Source organism: Pogoniulus pusillus, chromosome 32, assembly GCF_015220805.1.
Source record: "Pogoniulus pusillus isolate bPogPus1 chromosome 32, bPogPus1.pri, whole genome shotgun sequence".
NCBI classification, from domain to species: domain Eukaryota; kingdom Metazoa; phylum Chordata; class Aves; order Piciformes; family Lybiidae; genus Pogoniulus; species Pogoniulus pusillus.
In genome coordinates this window covers 3,297,811-3,316,389 of record NC_087295.1, presented here as the reverse complement: position 1 = coordinate 3,316,389, position 18,579 = coordinate 3,297,811, and the positions used below count along the sequence as shown (strand labels likewise).

Sequence of the window (18,579 nt, the reverse complement as noted above, 5' to 3'; positions counted from 1 at the left end):
TTCCTTCCTGACCCCCACCCCTCATCTATTGCTAGGCATTGCTTAGATCCCCTCTCAGCCTTCTCCTCTGCAGACTAAGCAGCCCCAGGGCTCTCAGCCTTTCCTCATCAGGCAGTGCTGCAGCCCCTTCAGCATCCTTGTAGCCCTCCCTTGGACTCTGTGCAGTAGATCTCTGTCCTTGAACTGAGGTCCCCAGAACTGGATGCAATACTCCAGGGTATGCTTGACCAGTAATGTGATGTTACTGTATAGAAAGATGAGGCATTATTTAACCAGCACTTATAGCTATGCTGTGAAGGGCTTTGGAGAGGGATGTTCTCCTGGCTGCACTTGGTGTGACTGCAGTCTCAGTAGGTTTAGCCTTAGTTCTGCTGCCTAAGTTCTGCTCACTCAGCCTTGTCAGGAGAGCAGCTCAGGAGAGCTGCTCAGTCATACTGTACCCGGTGTTCTCTTCATTTTTTTCCTCTTTGTCTCCTGTTCACTGAGTTGAGGAACTTTCAGAGGACCTGCTTCCCATGGAAAGCTAAAAGAGCTCTCTCCTTCAGCAGTCAGGCAATGGGGGTGGTGAGAGGTAGAAGTAAGTGTGCACCAAGACCTTAATGAGCTTAAGGTTGAAGCTGAGAGCCCATTTCCGAAGTTAGGTGAATGCAGGTGCCAAGGAGGTGGTAAAGATTTTCCAGAGGGTTTGTTTTCTGAGGTGGGCAGGAATTCAGAGGTGGTGTGCTCTGAGCAAGAGCAAGGCTTTGAGGCTGCTTTGCATCTCTGAGTCTTCTGAGTGGTTACAGTGAGGGAGATGAAGGGAGAGAATGCTGAGCAAAGGAGGTCCTTCGGTAAGGTAGGTGTTGGCTGTTGAACTTCTGGTCCAGGTAGCAGTAGTGCTTGCTCTGATTTTTTTTATCCCTTCATTTTTGGCAGCTGATTATTGAAGAGCACTTTAGCAAAACTTCTTCACCTGCTCTGATGAAGGAAAAAGGTTGAAGGAAATGTTCTGTGGTTATCCTGGAAATGAGTGGAATATATTTTCATTTATTCTTCAGGCTTTGGCAAATGTTTTACTCTGCCAGCTGCTTAAGTTGGAGAGAATATTCTTTTAGTACCATTTGTGCAGACAGTGCCATTACAAAGAGACTGTAGAAGCCATTATTTCCTCACTGCAACTCAATCTTATTGATAGGGGTAGGCAACTTATGGTATCAGAAAGACCTTTTGAATGACAGGATTCTGTTTTATTATAGATAATTTAGCTGCTGTGGCTGCACTACCAAATATTTGTGGCATAGAAAAAGCTCAGGCTAAAGGCAGTCTGATTCTGAACTGGAGATTTTCACCACAGTCACACTAACTAGAAGATCTTTTCTCTCTGTACATGTTCCTCACCACACAGGCTCTGCCCAAAAGCTGATTAATGCACAGTCTCCAATTCATAGAGTCACAGAACCTTAGAGGTTGGAAAGGATCTTCAGAGATCATTGAGTCCAGCCCCCCCTGCCAAGACAGGATCCCCTAGGGTAGTCCACTCAGGAATGCATCCAGGTGGGTTTTGAAAGTCTCCAGAGAAGACTCCACAAGGTCTCTTGGCAGCCTGCTCCAGGGCTTTGTCACTCTCACTGTAAAGAAGTTTCTCCTCATGCTGAGATCAACCCTTCTCTCTTCCAATTTGTATCCACTGCTTCTTGTCTTACTGCTGCTCACCACCAAAAGGAGCTTGGCCCCAGCCACTTGACACCCACCCCTCAGATATTGATCAGATCTCCTCTCAGCCTTCTCCTCTCCAGACTAACCAGCCCCAGGGCTGTCAGTCTCTCTCCAAAGGGGAGATGCTCAAGTCCCTCAGTCATTCTGGCTCTCTGCTGGACTGTCTCCAGCAGGTCTCTGCCTCTCTTGAACTGCGGAGCCCAAAACTGGACACTCTGTTCCAGGTGTGGTCTCATCAGGGCAGCAGAGGGGGAGAAGAACCTCTCTAGCCCTGCTGGCCACACCTTTCTTGATGCAGCCCAGGATGCCATTGGCTCTCTTGGCCCCAGGGGCACATTGCTGGCCCATGCAGAACTTGCTGGCCACCAGAACTTGAAGTTCTTCCTCCATGGAGCTGCGTTCCAGCAGGGCAGCCCCAACCTGTACCGGTGCCTGCTGATGTTCCTCCCCAATTTTACTTTGTGAAAAAGGGAAGTAGGAAGCCTTGCTGGGAGGGTACTGGGACATTTCATTTACTAATGTTTGTGAAGCAATCAAAACTATGTGGATAGGAAGCTGTGACAATGTTGGTGGGGTTTTGCTGTCTGTATTCTCTGTTTAAATGTTCACGTCTGTCTCAGAATCCTGAGCTGCAGATACATGAGCATCTCTGTGAGGAGTATATTCATTACTCAGCATTAATCAGCAATTGTCTGTCACCACAGCCCTTTTCTTCCCCAACTGAGAAAGAATAAGCATCATCTCAGAGAGCCTAACTCTCAGCAGAGTTTATCCTTAATTTCTTTCCTAATGACATGTAGCTTCCCGTTCACCTTTCAGTCAATGCAGGTAAGAAGCAAATTTTGGAGAGCTGAATTTTGCAAGTGGAGCAAGGAGGATTATTTCTCTGAGAAAGATTGGCTGGCTAGCTATTAACTGAACCTGTGGGCTTTTGTGCTGGCTGGCTATTAACTGAACCTGTGGGCTTTTGTGCTCAGGTAAGGGAAAGCATCAAATTGAAAACGTGAGATGTATTTTAAAGCCTCTGTATGGCTAAAGAGAGTGGCAATTTAATATGCATTACCTCAGTAACCCTTCAGCTTCTCATCATCAGTGTTCCTTTTGGATTCCACTGTCTCATCCTGTATTTGAAGCATTAATGGGTAGATAGCCTGCTATATATGTGAATATCAAACCTTCATAGAGATGGATGAGTGATAATATAGCATCAGGTGGGAAGTAATTTGTTCCTGTGCTACTTGAAAGAGAGTTTTGTGAACAAAAGGAGGAGGGGAGAGGAAGGTGCAGAAGGCCTGGGATAGGTCTCTACTGATGTGACCTGAATAGGACAGTACCATTTGCCTGACCAACCTGATCTCCTTTTGTGATCAGGTTCTCTGCCTGGTGACTGTGGGGCAGGCTGTGGATGGAGTCTACCTGGACTGCAGCAAAGCCTTTGACAGTGTCTGCCACAACAAGCTCCTGGCACAGCTGGCAGCTGGTGGCTTGGGCAGATTCACTCTGATATGGGTCAAGAACTGGCTGGAGGGCTGGGCCCAGAGAGTGGTGATGAATGTTGCCACATGCAGTTGGCAGCTGTCACTGGTGGTGTGCCCCAGGGATCAGTGCTGGGCACAGTCCTGTTCAATATTTTTATTGATGATCTGGATGAGGGGATTGAGTCCAGCATCAGTAAGTTTGCAGTTGACACCAAGCTAGGAGCAGTGTGGAGCTGTTGGAGGGTAGGAGAGCCCTGCAGAGGGACCTGGCCAGGCTGGATGGGTGGGCAGAGGCCAAGGGGATGAGACTGAACAAGGCCAAGGGCAGGGTTCTACACTTTGGCCACAACAACCCCAAGCAGCACTGCAGGCTGGGGACTGAGTGGCTGAGAGCAGCCAGGCAGAGAGGGAGCTGGGGGTGTTGGTAGATAGGAGCTGAAGATGAGGCAGCAGTGCCCAGGTGGGCAGGAGAGCCAATGGCATCCTGGGCTGGCTCAGGAGCAGTGTGGGCAGCAGGACAAGGGAGGTTCTTGTGCCCCTGTGCTCAGCACTGCTCAGGCCACCCCTTGAGTGCTGTGTCCAGTTCTGGGCTCCTCAATTCGAGAGAGATGTTGAGGTGCTGGAAGGTGTCCACAGGAGGGCGCCAAAGCTGTTGAGGGGCCTGGAGCACAGCCCTGTGAGGAGAGGCTGAGGGAGCTGGGGGTGTGCAGCCTGCAGCAGAGGAGGCTCAGGGCAGAGCTCATTGCTGCCTGCAACTGCCTGAAGGGAGGTTGTAGCCAGGTGGGGTTGGGCTCTGCTGCCAGGCAAGCAGCAACAGAAGAAGGGGACACAGTCTCAAGTTGTGCCAGGGGAGGTCTAGGCTGGATGTTAGGAGGAAGTTCTTGCCACAGAGGGTGATTGGTATTGGAATGGGCTGCCCAGGGAGGTGGTGGAGTCTCTGTGCCTGGAGGTGTTGAAGCTAAGCCTGGCTGGGGCACTTAGTGCCATGGTCTGGTTGCTTGGCCAGGGCTGAGTGCTAGGTTGGAGTGGCTGAGCTTGGAGGTCTCTTCCAACCAGGTTGATTCTATGATTCTCTGGTCTGCATTGGTAAAGGTCATGAGAAATGCAGAAACTGTGTGAGCATTGACAGGAAAATAACAAAGAGCTTCCCTAATGGTCCTGGGCTTGTCTGGTGCTATTTGCTTTATTTCCCTTCCTACTTTTATTGATGTGACACATAAGCTCTTCAAGCTCGAGGCTGTCTTCTGGAATGCTTGCATTCTGCCTGAGACAGTGGATTGTCTGTCCAGTGCCCTGCTAATGATGCTGCAGCACTCCAAATAATTATAGGTAACAAGTGATAGTCTTTTATAAAAGCATTTCAGGTCTGAGCTGCTCACTTCAGAGCATGTGAAAGTTAAGTATCACTAATATTAACCATTTATTAATTATTGCTATTGTAATTTAAGCTTTTTTTGGTTGTTTGTTTTTCTTCCTTTTTGTTCTATGTGTTTTATTTCTCTCTTAGGCTCAGAATGCACAGCAGCTCCACGAGAGGATCCAGTCTTCTAGTATGGATGCAAAGTTAGAGGCACTGAAAGACTTAGCCAACTACTCAAGGGATGTGACATTTGCTCAGGAGTTTATCAACCTGGATGGTATTTCCCTCCTAACACAGATGGTTGAAAGTGGCACAGAGTAAGTATTCTGCTTAAACCAACATTTCTACTCTATGGGGTGCTTTGGTGTGTTCAGTTTCTGGAGTGTCTGAGGGATTTCTGCATGCAGCTTTTAAGGTGATAGAAAATAAACCATGTGAAGAGGCCTGTGCTGCTTGGATAATGCATCCATGAGCAACGGGAATCTTCTTTTCATTTCTCCTGGCAATGGGCTGGTGGGGATTTGGGGGTGAGCAAAAGAAGAAGTCACAGATATCCTCTGTGCTGTGAGATTTTGGAGGAAGCTGAAGCTATTGTTCCTTCTCTACCCATTGCAACTTAGATAAAGCATTGATGGTATATTTAGAGATTGATATGGAACATCTCTGCTATGGGGATAGGCTGAAGGAGCTGGAGGTGTTCAGCCCAGAGAAGTCTCCAGGAGGACTTTAGAGCTGCCTTCCAATCCCTGAAGGGATCCTAAAGGAGGGCTGCAGAAGGACAGTTCCTAAGGGTGTCTGGAGACAGGACAAGGGGGAATGGTTTAGAGGTGAAGGTTTAGACTGGATCTTAGTAAGAAGCTCTTCAGTTTTCAGGTGGTAAGACTCTGGCATAGGCTGCCCAGGGAGGCTGTGGCTGCCTTCTCCCTGGGGATATTAAAGGCCAGGCTGAATAAGGTGTTGAGCAGCTGAGTCTAGTTGAGAAGCATCCCTGCCCATGGCAGAGGGGTTGGAGTATCTTGAATGTCTGCAGGGATGGGGTCTCAGCTGCCTCCCTGGGCAAGAAACAGAAAAATCAGGTAATTGTCAGAGTCTGTTAGCCCTTAGATTGGGAAATAAACCCCCACACTCTTGGTGATCCCTGCATGTTACATGGCCCACGAGGCATTGAATTTTGCATCCCTGTTGCCTAACTCCAGCTATAGAGCAGATTGCCAATAGCTCATGGTTCTACCTTCAATGTTTAGGGGTTATGGTCTTTATTGTCATCCATGTATTGTGCCACTGAAAAAGAACTAACACCCTCCCCACACACACATACAAATCTAGTTGTCAGATTTGTTAACTTCTCTTATATTCACATATTATTTCATAGAATCAATCAGGTTGGAAGAGAGCTCCAAGCTCACCCAGTCCAACCTAGCACCCAGCCCTGGCCAAGCAACCAGACCATGGCACTAAGTGCCCCAGCCAGGCTTTGCTTCAACACCTCCAGGCACAGTGACTCCACCACCTCCCTGGGCAGCCCATTCCAGTGCCAGTCACCCTCTGTGGCAAGAACTTCCTCCTAACATCCAGCCTAGACCTCCCCTGGCACAACTTGAGACTGTGTCCCCTTGTTACACAGGCTCACAGGATATTAGGGGTTGGAAGGGACCCAAGGAGATCATCCAGGACAATCCTATCTAACACAGATCACACAGGAACACATCCAGACAGACCTTGAAAGGCTCCAGAGAAGGAGACTACCCAGTCTCTCTGGGCAGCCTGTGCCAGCACTCTTACAGTAAAGAGGTTCCTCCTTGTGTTGAGGCAGAATGTCTTTTGCTGCAACTCACACCCATTGCTCCTTGTCCTGTCCCAGGGAGCAAGTGAGCAGAGCCTGTCCCTCCTCTCCTGGCCAGCCTTCAGATACTTACAAACATTTATCTGTTCTGTTGCTGGACACAATCTCAAGTTGTTGTGAAGGGACCACGTTCAATTAAAAACTAAAGAGTTAGGTTGATGTAAACATGGGCATAGTTTAACTACAGTACTTAAGAGCTGCACTGAATGAGCAGGCTGGCATGTGCCTGTGGGGATCAGAAGATAAAGCAAATAAGATTCTCTGCCTCTGCAGTTTTTGTTGTCAGTCTGTCTAAGTGAAATGGCTTCACTTAGTCCACTGCAAAAGGTATTTAAGCTGAAGCCTTTTTACTGTTGAAACAGAAAGGGACCATTCACATTTTTTACAGGCATTTCTTTTAGCTGCTGCAGCAAGTGCCCTCCTCACCCTTCAGACTTGTTTGTTCTGCTGCTCTGTAGCTGTGGGATGGGCCAAGATGTAGCAGACCGGTCTGGAGTAAAAATAACTCTGATGAGGAAACTTCTGAAGCCAGCACCACTGTTGAAAGAACTGCTCAGCAAATTACACCCTAGCACTAATTCCTGGCTAAGGGTCTAAGTTTTGAAACCACACAGCAGGCTTGGAGACTGGACATGAAGAGCAGAGCCTGTTGCTTTTCTTTGTTTTTAAAGCATTGAGCAAGGTTTCAGATTGTCCTTTTTTAAGCTGGAGTTATGTGTTGCCAAAGATGCACTCATCTACCCTGGCCCATGATGGGCAGATGATCTCTAAGGTCTCTTCCATCCTAAGCCAGTCTGTGATCTTACTTATGTGATCTGCTTATCAGTGGTTCTGCCCATGGGGAGAAATGCTCTTTAGTTTAGGCATTGAACAAGACTTCACATGTTGAGGAACTCCCAGTACTTGCTGCAGTCTTTTCCATGTCTAGCAGCCTGGACATTCTGCATGTTGAGTTTTTCCAAGTCTGGTTTTGCAAGGGGAGTTGCAGAGCAAGGACATCTGTGCTAAGGCTGCATTCCCTTCTTTTATACTCTGCATATTTAACAGAACTTGAGATTTAGTAAAGGGAGCAAAGCCCTAACATGAGCAGACTCAGTAGCCTGAGTCTGCCACAGTGCTGCTACTTATTCAATCAGCATGGCTGGAAGTGCTTAAAAGATGCACTGTTCTGGGCCCCTCAGTTCAAGAGAGATGTTGAGGTGCTGGAAGGTGTCCGGAGAAGGGCAGCAAGGCTGGGGAGGGGCCTGGAGCACAGCCCTGTGAGGAGAGGCTGAGGGAGCTGGGGGGGTGCAGCCTGCAGCAGAGGAGGCTCAGGGCAGAGCTCATTGCTGTGTCCAGCTGCCTGAAGGGAGGCTGTAGCCAGGTGGGGTTGGGCTCTTCTGCCAGGCAGCCAGGGACAGAAGAAGGGGACACAGTCTCAAGCTGTGCCAGGGGAGGTCTAGGCTGGATGTTGTTAGGAAGTTGTTGGCAGAGAGAGTGATTGGCATTGGAATGGGCTGCCCAGGGAGGTGGTGGAGTCTCTGTGCCTGGAGGTGTTCAAGAAAAGCCTTAGTGCCATGGTCTGGTTGATTGTCTAGGGCTGGGTGCTAGGTTGGACTGGCTGAGCTTGGAGGTCCCTTCCAACCTGATTGATTCTGTGGTGGTAAGGGACATGATTTAGCACTAGATTTGGTAGAGTTAGATGCTGGTTGGGCTCAGAGGATCTCAGGATGTTAGGGGCTGGAAAGGACCTCCATAGGTCAAGTCCAACCCCCGCTCTCACTACATCTTTGTTATTTTCGAACCAAAGGACTCCATGATTACAACAAAAGAGCTGCCTTGAAATGGTTTGTGAGCAAGCAAGGTGTCTGTGGGAGGTGAGGAAGGCTAACTGAGGAGAGAGTGAGGATGAGGGGACTGGAGCATCTGCCTTCTGAGGGAAGGCTGAGACACCTGTGGCTCTTTAGCCTGGAGAAGACTGAAAGGGAATCTTGTCAGTGCTTATCAATGTCTAGGGGAGGAGGGCCAAGAGGATAAGCCCAGACTCTTCAGTGGGGTCCAGCAACAAAACAAAAGGTGATGGGCACAAGAAATTCAATCTGAGCACGAGAAAACTATTTGAGGGTGACAGAGCACTGGAAGAGGTTACCCAGAGAGATTCTGGAGTCACTTTCTCTAGAGACATCCAACACCCAGTTGGATCAGTTCCTGTGCAACCTACTGTAGGTGAAGCAGTTTGAGCAGAAGAATTGGACTAGATGATTTTTAGAGGTCTCTTCCAACCTCTAAGGTTCTGTGACTCACAGAACTGTCAGGGCTGGAAAGGACCTCAGGGATCATCTAGTTCCAACTGCCCTGCCATGGGCAGGGATGCCTCATTCTAGATCAGGTTGCCCAGAGCCCTATCCAGCCTGACCTTAAGAACTGGGAAGGCTGCAGAAAAAGCCCCTTTTCGGTGGCAGCTCACTATCCCATTGGAGTATGACTGTCATTGAGCCATAGCCTGAGAGCAGCTACATTGTGAAACAGCATGAGTGGCTGTTTGCTTTGAGATGGCAACCCCGAGACTGGCATGGAGCCTCTGAGGGGAGTCAGAGAGGGCAGAAAATGCTTGTGCTGCCCTACAAGGAGCCCCTGTTGTGTGCTTTCCCACCTGCCCAGGAGTTCATGCCCTGCCTCTATAGGCCCAGGCTGAGTGGTGCCTCTGTGCCACGGTGCAGCTGTGCCAGAAGTTGATGAATTTTGCTACCTCAAGCTTTATTCTCTACTTTCCCCCAAGGGGCAGGCAGCGCTCATGGGCGGCAGTACCACGTAAGGTCGCTCTGAGGTTTTCTTAGCATGTGGGACTCGTGTCAGGGGCAACCCTCAAGGTATAATTTGAGTGTGGAATTAAGTTTGAGCAGCCAGCCTCTGGTAAGCAGGACACCAGCTTTTTTTGTGACTTGTCCCAAAGGAAGAAAGTACACCAAACCAAGCCTCTGCTTTATTTAGTCTTGGCTTTATTTGTCATGCTACTTACTGCTTTCAGTGAAGCTGATGACTGTGCAAATGCAGTGACCAGAGTGAGAGGAGATAAATCACTGCTGGCTTTGGCCTCCCTTATTTTTCCTTCTGGTGAGGAGAAGTAGTAAATAGCAATATAAAAGCTTGACAAGAGCTAACAGTGTTTCCTAGTTAATTGTCCATATGTTCTCTTCCTGAATATTGAAGATCAGAATACCTTAGAGAGCAGCCTTGCCAGTTTCTTGCTGTTTAAAGTAGCATGAAAAAATAACACAATGAAGGGTTTTTGTTTGTTCTTTTATTGTTGGTTTGTGTGTTTTGTTGTTTGGGTTTTTTTTTCTCTTTGCATATGCTTTCAGAAGTGGTTTTAGTACTATGTGCAGTGACCATAATTTGAGTCAGATCTCCTTGAGTGCCTGCAAGTGAACCATAGAGGTGGTGTGTGCCAGGACACAGCCATTAGGGGTTGGTGGTAGGCAGATTATAGGGTGCATGGGGCCCTAGTGAAGCTGAGTGCATCTTGTCAACATCAACGTGTTCATAGAAGCAGAGATGCAGCCCAGCTTGAAGGGGCCACACTTCACCTCAGCCCTGCTGACTGAGGTGGATCATCTTTGTTTTTTGCTCAGGCATATTCTTAATCTTTAGGTTTTCTTCAGGCTTATTCTTAATCTTTGGTTTTTGCTCAGTCTTAATCTTTGGGTTTTGCTCAGTCTTATTCTTAATGTTTAGGGTTTCTTCAGTCTTAATCTTTAGGGTTTTGTTCAGGCTTATTATTAATCTTTAGGGTTTTGTTCAGGTTTATTCTTAGTCTTTGGGTTTTGTTCAGGCTTATTCTTAATCTTTAGGCTTTTGTTCAGGCTTATTCTTAACCTTTGAGTTTTGTTCAGTCTTGATCTTTTGGTTTTTGTTCAGTCTTAATCTTTAGGTTTTGTTCAGGCTTAATCTTAATCTTTGGATTTTGTTCAGGTTAATTATTAATCTTTGGGTTTTGCTCAGTCTTATTCTTAATCTTTGAGTTTTGTTCAGGTTTATTCTTAATCTTTGGTTTGTGCTCAGTCTTAATCTTTGAGTTTTGTTCAGGCTTATTCTTTAGGTTTTGTCCAGGCTTATTTAGGTTTGTCCAGGCTTATTTAGGTTTTTGTTCAGGTTTATTCCTAATCTTTGGGGTTTGTTCAGGCTTAATCTTTAGGTTTTTGTACAGGCTCATTCTTTAGGTTTTGTTCAGTCTTATTCTTAATCTTTGTTTTTTGCTTAGACATATTCTTAATCCCTCTCCTCAGGCTGCTCTCCAGCCAGTCACTGCCCAGCCTGGCTTTGTGCTTGGGATTGCCTTGACCCAGCTGCAGGACCTTGCAAACAGCAAACATTAAACCAGCATTTTCTTTTTTCTTCCTGGTTTGGGTGATGTATAAATTACATCAGAGCTTTTCAGACAAGATAGGCCATGAAGAAAAGTAAATGCTGCTTCTATTTCATAGTTTATCCACAGTGTCAAATCACTTCTCAGACTATATTGCTATCACCAAAGCCTGACTCTGCAGCCAACTTTATAGAGGTACAGGCGTTGTATTCAAAGCTGAGCTCTACAACACAGAGTTAGCACTCAGCAACATCATGTCTGTGGAGATGGTCTTTCTGATGGAGCAGAAGACTGATAAAGATGTTTTTCTCTATGTATCTTTATGTGTCATGTCAGTGTGACAGATTCTCAGCCTTCCTTAAAAGCAAAACAACCCCTCCTAGCCCTCTATAAAGTAAGGAAAGGAAAAAGTAAGCTGCAAATTTGAAACAGTGAAAGACCAAAACGTTAATAAAAGGCTTCTAAATTTATTTCCATCATTATCAGCAGCAATAATATTACAACTGGGAGTGAAATGATGAAGGCCTAGGCAGAACTTTTGGCATTATCTCTGTCAGTTGTGGTTTGGCTGAAATAATGCAGAGTTCTTTTGCCAAAAAACTCTGTCAAGAGTATGTTGAGCTTTGACAGTAACCAGAATTGCTTCTGCTGCTGTTGAAAAGGTTGCTCTTCAGAGGTCTACTCCATCAAAGTGGCTGTGCTGAGCAGCTTTGTTGTACAACAGGCATGGCACAGGAGTGTGCTGGTCAGTGCTGCTCAGGCGTGGGTGCAGATACCCTCTCAAAAGTCAAACCAGGCTTCTTCTTGTGGTTTTGGAGTTCATAGGATCATAAAATCAACCAGGTTGGAAGAGAGCTCCAAGCTCAGCCAGTCCAGCCTAGCACCCAGCCCTAGCCAGTCAACCAGACCATGGCACTAAGTGCCCCAGCCAGGCTTGGCTTCAACACCTCCAGGCACAGAGACTCCACCACCTCCCTGGGCAGCCCATTCCAATGCCAATCACTCTCTCTGCCAACAGCTTCCTAACAACGTCCACCCTAGACCTCCCCTTGTGCAACCTAAGACTGTGTCCCCTTGTTCTGTTGCTGGCTGCCTGGCAGAAGAGCCCAACCCCACCTGGCTACAGCCTCCCTTCAGTTAGTTGTAGCCAGCCATGAGCTCTGCCCTGAGCCTCCTCTTCTGCAGGCTGCACACCCCCAGCTCCCTCAGCCTCTCCTCACAGGGCTGTGCTCCAGGCCCTTCCCCAGCCTTGCTGCCCTTCTCTGGACATGTTCCAGATGTATATACAATATATTCCAGACATTTACAGCTATAAACAGTAGTATGCAAGATAAAAGTAATACAGGAAAACAAGACCCCTTCTAGCAGCCAGAGTGCCCAGGGGAGGCTTCCAACCACCCTTCCACTTTCTTTCCACCCCTTTTCTTATCTCAATCTCCCTTATGTGCAAGGTGAGCTGGAAATGTCAGCAAGAGGTGTTAGAAGCAGAATGATTAGTTGGGAATGTGCAGGTTCAGGCAGAAGAGTTGACAGGGAGACAGCCAGGCATAGACTGCCTTATCTTTGTTTGTGCTCTTGCTTTTATATGTCCTAGCAGAACAAAGGCTAATAGAGACATCACCATTATTTTCCTTTCACAGCCAATAATCTAATTTTTCTCATTAAACTGTTCCAATTAGCCTCAAACCAGCACAGTTGTAATTGCTTAGTGCACAGATTAGAAAGCAAACCTGCTTTGAATTGGGATGAATAGAGGCTGGGTGGTGAATGGCTGAAGAGTAGCCCTGAGGAAAAGGACCTGGGAGTCTGGGGTGTTGAAAAGATCAGCATGAGCCTGCAGTGTGAGTGCAGCCCAGACACAACCCTGTGCTGGGCTGCAGCAAGAGCAGTGTGGGCAGCAGGGCAAGGGAGGGGATTCTGCCCCTTGGCTCTGCTCTCCTCAGACCCCACCTGGAGTCCTCTGTGCAATTCTGGAGCTCCCAGCACAAGCAGGACATGGAAGTGTTGGAGCCAGTCCAGAGGAGGCCACCAAGATGCTGAGAGGGCTGCAGCAGCTCTGCTGTGAAGACAGACTGAGAGAGTTGGGGCTCTGCAGCCTGGAGAAGAGAAGGCTTCCAGGAGACCTTGGAGTGGCCTTGCAGTATCTGAAAGGGGGATGCAGGAAGGCTGGGGAGGGATTGTTGACAAGGTCTGGTAATGACAGGATGAGGAGGAATGGGTTTGAACTGGCAGAGAGGAGATTCAAACCAGATGTTAAGAAAGGGCTCTTTGCAGTGTGGGTGGTGAGACACTGGCACAGGTTGCCCAGGGAGGTTGGGGATAACAGGGTATGGATGACAGATGTGATCTTTGATCACATTTTGTGCTTCTGTCATCCCCAACCTACCTGGATGTGCTCAGGACCAGATAAGATGAGGCCTTGAGTGACCTATTCTAGTGGGAGGTGTCCCTGCCTATGGCAGTGGGTTGGAACTGGCTGAGCTTTGAGCTCCCTTCCAACCTAAACCATTCTGTGATTCTCTGATTGTTAACTTTCGGGTGTAGTGGGTGCAGTGAGATCAGGTTCACATGAGCTTGTTGAGGAATGTGTCTTTCCATGCACTTTTTCTGTGCAGAGTCTTCTGCCCAGCACATGCAGTTGCAGGGCTGGCTGCTATAGAGCTGAAAGTCTCCAAAGTGGCAGTCGTGCATGCCTGAAGGACAAATGGTATTGTTCAGTGAAATTTCAGCTCTTGGCTTGTCTTACACAGACAATGCTGGTTGCTAGCCCAGTGGAAAACCTCAGACAGATTGTTTTGGAGTCATTCCCACTCCAGCACACTTTCTGGGAGTGTTGTTCACAGACCTGCTCATGTTTTTGTGCATCCCTCTCTGATGAGTATTTCAGTAGTGCTGTCGAAACACTTAAGCTGGCCTTGCTCACAGGCACTTGTTCATCTTGACAAGGGAGGTTCTTCTGCCCCTGTGCTCAGCACTGCTCAGGCCACACCTTGACTGCTGTGTCCAGTTCTGGGCCACTCAATTCAGGAGGGATGTTGAGGTGCTGGAAGGTGCCCACAGGAGGGCGCCAAAGCTGGTGAGGGGCCTGGAGCACAGCCCTGTGAGGAGAGGCTGAGGGAGCTGGGGGTGTGCAGCCTGCAGCAGAGGAGGCTCAGGGCAGAGCTCATTGCTGTCTGCAGCTACCTGCAGGGAGGCTGTAGCCAGGTGGGGTTGGTCTCTGCTACCAGGCAGCCAGCACCAGAACAGGGGACAGAGTCTCAAGCTGTGCCAGGGGAGGTCTAGGCTGGATGTTGTTAGGAAGTTGTTGGCAGAGAGAGTGATTGGCATTGGAATGGGCTGCCCAGGGAGGTGGTGGAGTGGCTGTGGCTGGAGGTGTTGAAGCCAAGCCTGGCTGGGGCACTTAGTGCCATGGTCTGGTTGCTTGGGTAGGGCTGGGTGCTAGGTTGGGCTGGCTGAGCTTGGAGGTCTCTTCCAATCTTGATGATTCTGTGATTCGGTGATCTTGAGGAGGTACTCCAGTGCTGTTTGTAGCAAGCTAGACTGGAAAACTGATATAATGAAAAGTCACAATAAAAGCTCCTTTTCATTCTTTAAGCCACTTGAGTTCTCTCAAGTCACAGTATTGCAGCAGAAGGCAGAGATGCAAGCAGAACTCATTGGGTAAATGGCTTTTTAGGAGGCCAAAGCAGTGCTAATCTGGTAGGTATTTCCCTCCAAATAAGCTAATCCTCCTCCATGTTTCTTAGTTACTTGCTGTGTGGATAGGACCTGCTTCCTCTCTTGGTCAGCATCAATGCTCCTCTGACTGCTCACTGCTCAAATTCAGTTTGCTGATCATGGAATGGTTTAGGTTGGAAGGGAGCTCAAAGCTCATCCAGTTCCAACCTCCTGCCATAGGTAGGGACACCTCCTGCTAGAACAGGTCACTCAAAGCCTCATCCGACCTGACCTTGAACACCTCCTAGGGCAGCCTGTGCCAGTGTCTCACCGCCCTCACTGCAAAGAACCCTTTCCTAATATCCAGTTTAAATCTCCTCTCTGCCAGTTCAAACCCATTACCCCTTAACCTACCATTCCCAGACCTTGTCAATAATCCCTCCCAAGCCTTCCTGTAGCCCCCTTCAGATACTGCAAGGCCTCTCCAAGGTCTCCTCAAAGCCTTCTCTTCTCCAGGCTGCAGAGCCCCAACTCTCTCAGCCTGTCCTCATATCAGAGCTGCTGCAGCCCTCTGAGCATCTTGGTGGCCTCCTCTGGACTGGCTCCAACACTTCCATGTCCTGCTTGTGCTGGGGGCTCCAGAACTGCATGCAGGACTGCAGGTGGTGTCTGAGGAGAGCAGAGCCAAGGGGCAGAATCCCCTCCCTTGCCCTAATCCTTCAGAAAAGAAGGCAGATGATGGAAAGAAGGGAAACATAATGTGTATTTTTGGCAGCACTGGGCTGTTAGGCTCAGGCATTCCTCTGAAGCTTCACCTGGAAGCATAGATTCCTTAATCTGACACTCCTGCCAAGATCAATTCTTGTCCAACAGTTGGGTTTTGTTAATGCAGTCTTCATTTCTTAGTGCTGCTGTAACGTCGGGAGAGGAGGTGACTATTGTCTGTGGGGCAAAAATCCAAGAGGGGAAAAAATGAGGCTATAAAATCAGTCCTCTGACAGCAGTGTGGGGAGAGTGATGGTGGCAGAATGAGAAAGGGCTGCAGCCCCATCTTTACAGAATCATAGAATCAGTCAGGGTTGGAAGGGACCACAAGATTATCTAGCTCCAACCCCCCTGCCATGGGCAGGGACACCCTACCCTAGAGCAGGCTGCCCACAGCCTCATCCAGCCTGGCCTCAAACACCTCCAGCCATGGGGCCTCAACTACCTCCCTGGGCAACCCATTCCAGGCCCTCACCACTCTCATGCTCAGCAACTTCCTCCTCACGTCCACTCTGACTCTCCCCACCTCCAGCTTTGCTCCATCCCCCCCAGTCCTGTCACTCCTTGACAGCCTAAAAAGTCCCTCCCCAGCCTTTTTGTAGTCCCCTTGCAGATCCTGGAAGGCCACAAGAAGGTCACCTGGGAGCCTCCTCTGCTCCAGCCTGCACAGCCCCAACTCTTTCAGTCTGTGCTCACAGCAGAGCTGCTGCAGCCCGCTGAGCATCCTCATGGCCCTTCTCTGGACACTCTCCAGCATCTCCACATCCCTCTTGTCCCAGGGGCTCCAGAGCTGGATGCAGTACTCCAGGTGGGGTCTCAGCAGAGCTGAGTAGAGGGGGACAATCACCTCCCTGGCCCTGCTGGCCACACTGCTCCTGATGCAATGGAAGTGCAGAAGACTTCTCCCTGTATAAAAATTGCTTCCTGTCTTTCACCACTCTGTGTTCTGAACCCTTCACAAACACTATTTAATTGACTCTAATAATGTGTCCTGGCCATGGTTTTGTTCCCATCTGTGCAAGTGCAATTGAGGGATGGTTCCTTATAAAGAAAAGAAGATAAATCCCTATAAAAGTCTTGAGGTAATGACCGTGTCTGGGTCAGCCAAGGAAGGCTTTCAGCATTTTTGACTATACCCAATGGTAACTCACCCAGGAAGGGTTTGGGAGAGCTGCCTGGCTGCTACCACAGAGTCAGCCCTCCAAAAGAACCAAGTTATGTGTGTGTCTAGATCTGTAGATGGATAGGCATAAAAAGAGGAAAGCTGGTGGTGGTGGCAGACTGTTCTTACTCCTTTCCAGGCTGGCTTCCTGGAGCACTTATCTTGGCTTCTCCTTCAATGGTGGTAGCTTCAGCATGGCTTATCAGTGAATAGGAGAGAGACCCCTGCACTTGCCAGGCCTTTCAGCATAAGGCTTTTGGTTCATTGATAGAACAGAACAATAACATGCATGCATTTCAGTAACAGCCTCCACCTGCTCAATGGTAAAACTCTGCCTGGAATCATTTTGTACCATGTTGCTGCAGCATCTGATGTCCTAGATTGATTGCTGCTCTTATCACACTTCCCAGAGCAAAAGAGATCAGCAGGAATTGGTTTAATATGGTGGTTGCTTTTCCTCTCAACTAAAAGTTTGCTGACTTTGTATTTTGTCCCCAGAAGAGCCCTGTGTAATTCAGTTATTTCTCCACATCATTCTAAATGCTTCTTTTCTCCCACATCACATCTCCTGACCTCCAGTTAACTGCTTGCCAGTTAACTCAAGCTGGGTAAGAGTTCTCTGAATGCTGAAAGAAGTTTACTGTTTGCATGTTTTGTTCTGGGACTCAGATGTTTGTTCTTTCATCCCCAATGCACCTGATGATAGCCTGTTGTGAAAAAGCTCTTTGAAGTGCTACCACTGTGCAAACCTCACACTCCCTTCTCTTTGATGTCTGCCAGACAGGGCACTGATTTCAAGTTTCCTTGCTGCTCCTCCACGGCCAGCACCGGGCTGAAAAGCAGCTGTTTGGAAAAATCAGCTCGGGAGCATGCTATGAAGTTTTGGTTGCATTTAATAGAGTCAAGCAGGTTGGAAGAGAGCTCCAAGCTCAGCCAGCCCAACCTAGCACCCAGCCCTGGCCAAGCAACCAGATCATGGCACTAAGTGCCCCAGCCAGGCTTGGCTTCAGTACCTCCAGCCACAGCCACTCCACCACCTCCCTGGGCAGCCCATTCCAATGCCAATCACTCTCTCTGGCAAGCACTTCCTAACATCCAGCCTAGACCTCCTCTGGCACAACTTGAGACTACCTCCTTGTTCTGTTGCTGGGTGCCTGGCAGAAGAGACCAACCCCACCTGGCTACAGCCTCCCTTCAGGTAGCTGCAGCCAGCAATGAGGTCTGCCCTGAGCCTCCTCTGCTGCAGGCTGCACACCCCCAGCTCCCTCAGCCTCTCCTCACAGGGCTGTGCTCCAGGCCCCTCCCCAGCTTTGTTGCCCTCCTGTGGACACCTTCCAGCACCTCAACATCCCTCTTGAATTGAGGAGCCCACAACTTGACACAGCACTCAAGGTGTGGCCTGAGCAGTGCTGACTCCAGGGGCACAAGAACCTCCCTTGTCCTGCTGCCCACACTGCTCCTGAGCCAGCCCAGGATGCCATTGGCTCTGCTGCCCACCTGGGCACTGCTGCCTCATCTTCAGCTCCTATCTATCAGCACCCCCAGGTCTCTCTCAGCCACTCTGGCCCCAGCCTGTAGTGCTGCTTGGGGTTGTTGTGGCCAAAGTGTAGAACCCTGCTCTTGGCCTTGATAAATCTCATCCCTTTTCCCTTTGCACACCATTATCTGCAGCCATGTCTGTTGCATGCCTGCCAGCTCCTAGCTAGCAATGAAGGCTTTCAAATCACTGTTCATGTGATGTACTCTTGTGTTTTCTCCTCTGATAGTTAGAAAAAGCAGTTCAAAAGATGAACACCCTGAGACTGGTCCTGCTTGGGAATAACCCATACACAGACTCAGTGTGAAACAGGAGTTAGGAAATGCAAGAAGATTTGGGAGTTTTGTTTGTTTGGTTGTTTGTTTTTATTTTTATGTTTTTTGTTTGCTCGGGGTTTTGGTTTGGTTTTTTTAGTTTGTGTTATGGGTCTCTTGATTGTTATTCTTCAGCTTGCTTAGCAGCATAATCAGCAGTTCTGAAGGCAGTTATTAGCAGGAGGATGACTTGCTTATTGTGATTAGCAGGGCTACAGTTTTCAGATGCACTTATTATTTGTTCCCCCTCCTTAATATTTGGCTTCCAATTTCCTACCTGTATTGATAAGGAGCCATAGCTTCTGCTTCACCAAGGGGATGCAGCAGTGTCTGTCTTGAGGGGAAGCTGCTTCTGGCTCACCAATAAGATGCAGCAGTGTCTATATTGGGGGGGAACTGCTTCTGGTTCACCAAGGGGATGCA

General features: G+C 48.6%; 1 protein-coding gene across 8 annotated transcripts in view; it reads left to right on the top strand.

Moving 5' to 3' along the window:
- The window catches only part of ELMO1 (engulfment and cell motility 1), a 340,489-nt gene that overhangs the window by 142,638 nt on the left and 179,272 nt on the right, over nucleotides 1-18,579 (top strand). For all 8 annotated transcript variants that reach the window (XM_064170010.1, XM_064170011.1, XM_064170009.1 and 5 more), the window contains one exon: nucleotides 4,681-4,850. In XM_064170010.1, coding sequence (XP_064026080.1) covers nucleotides 4,681-4,850 — 170 coding nt within the window. The remainder of the gene's footprint in view (nucleotides 1-4,680; nucleotides 4,851-18,579) is intronic.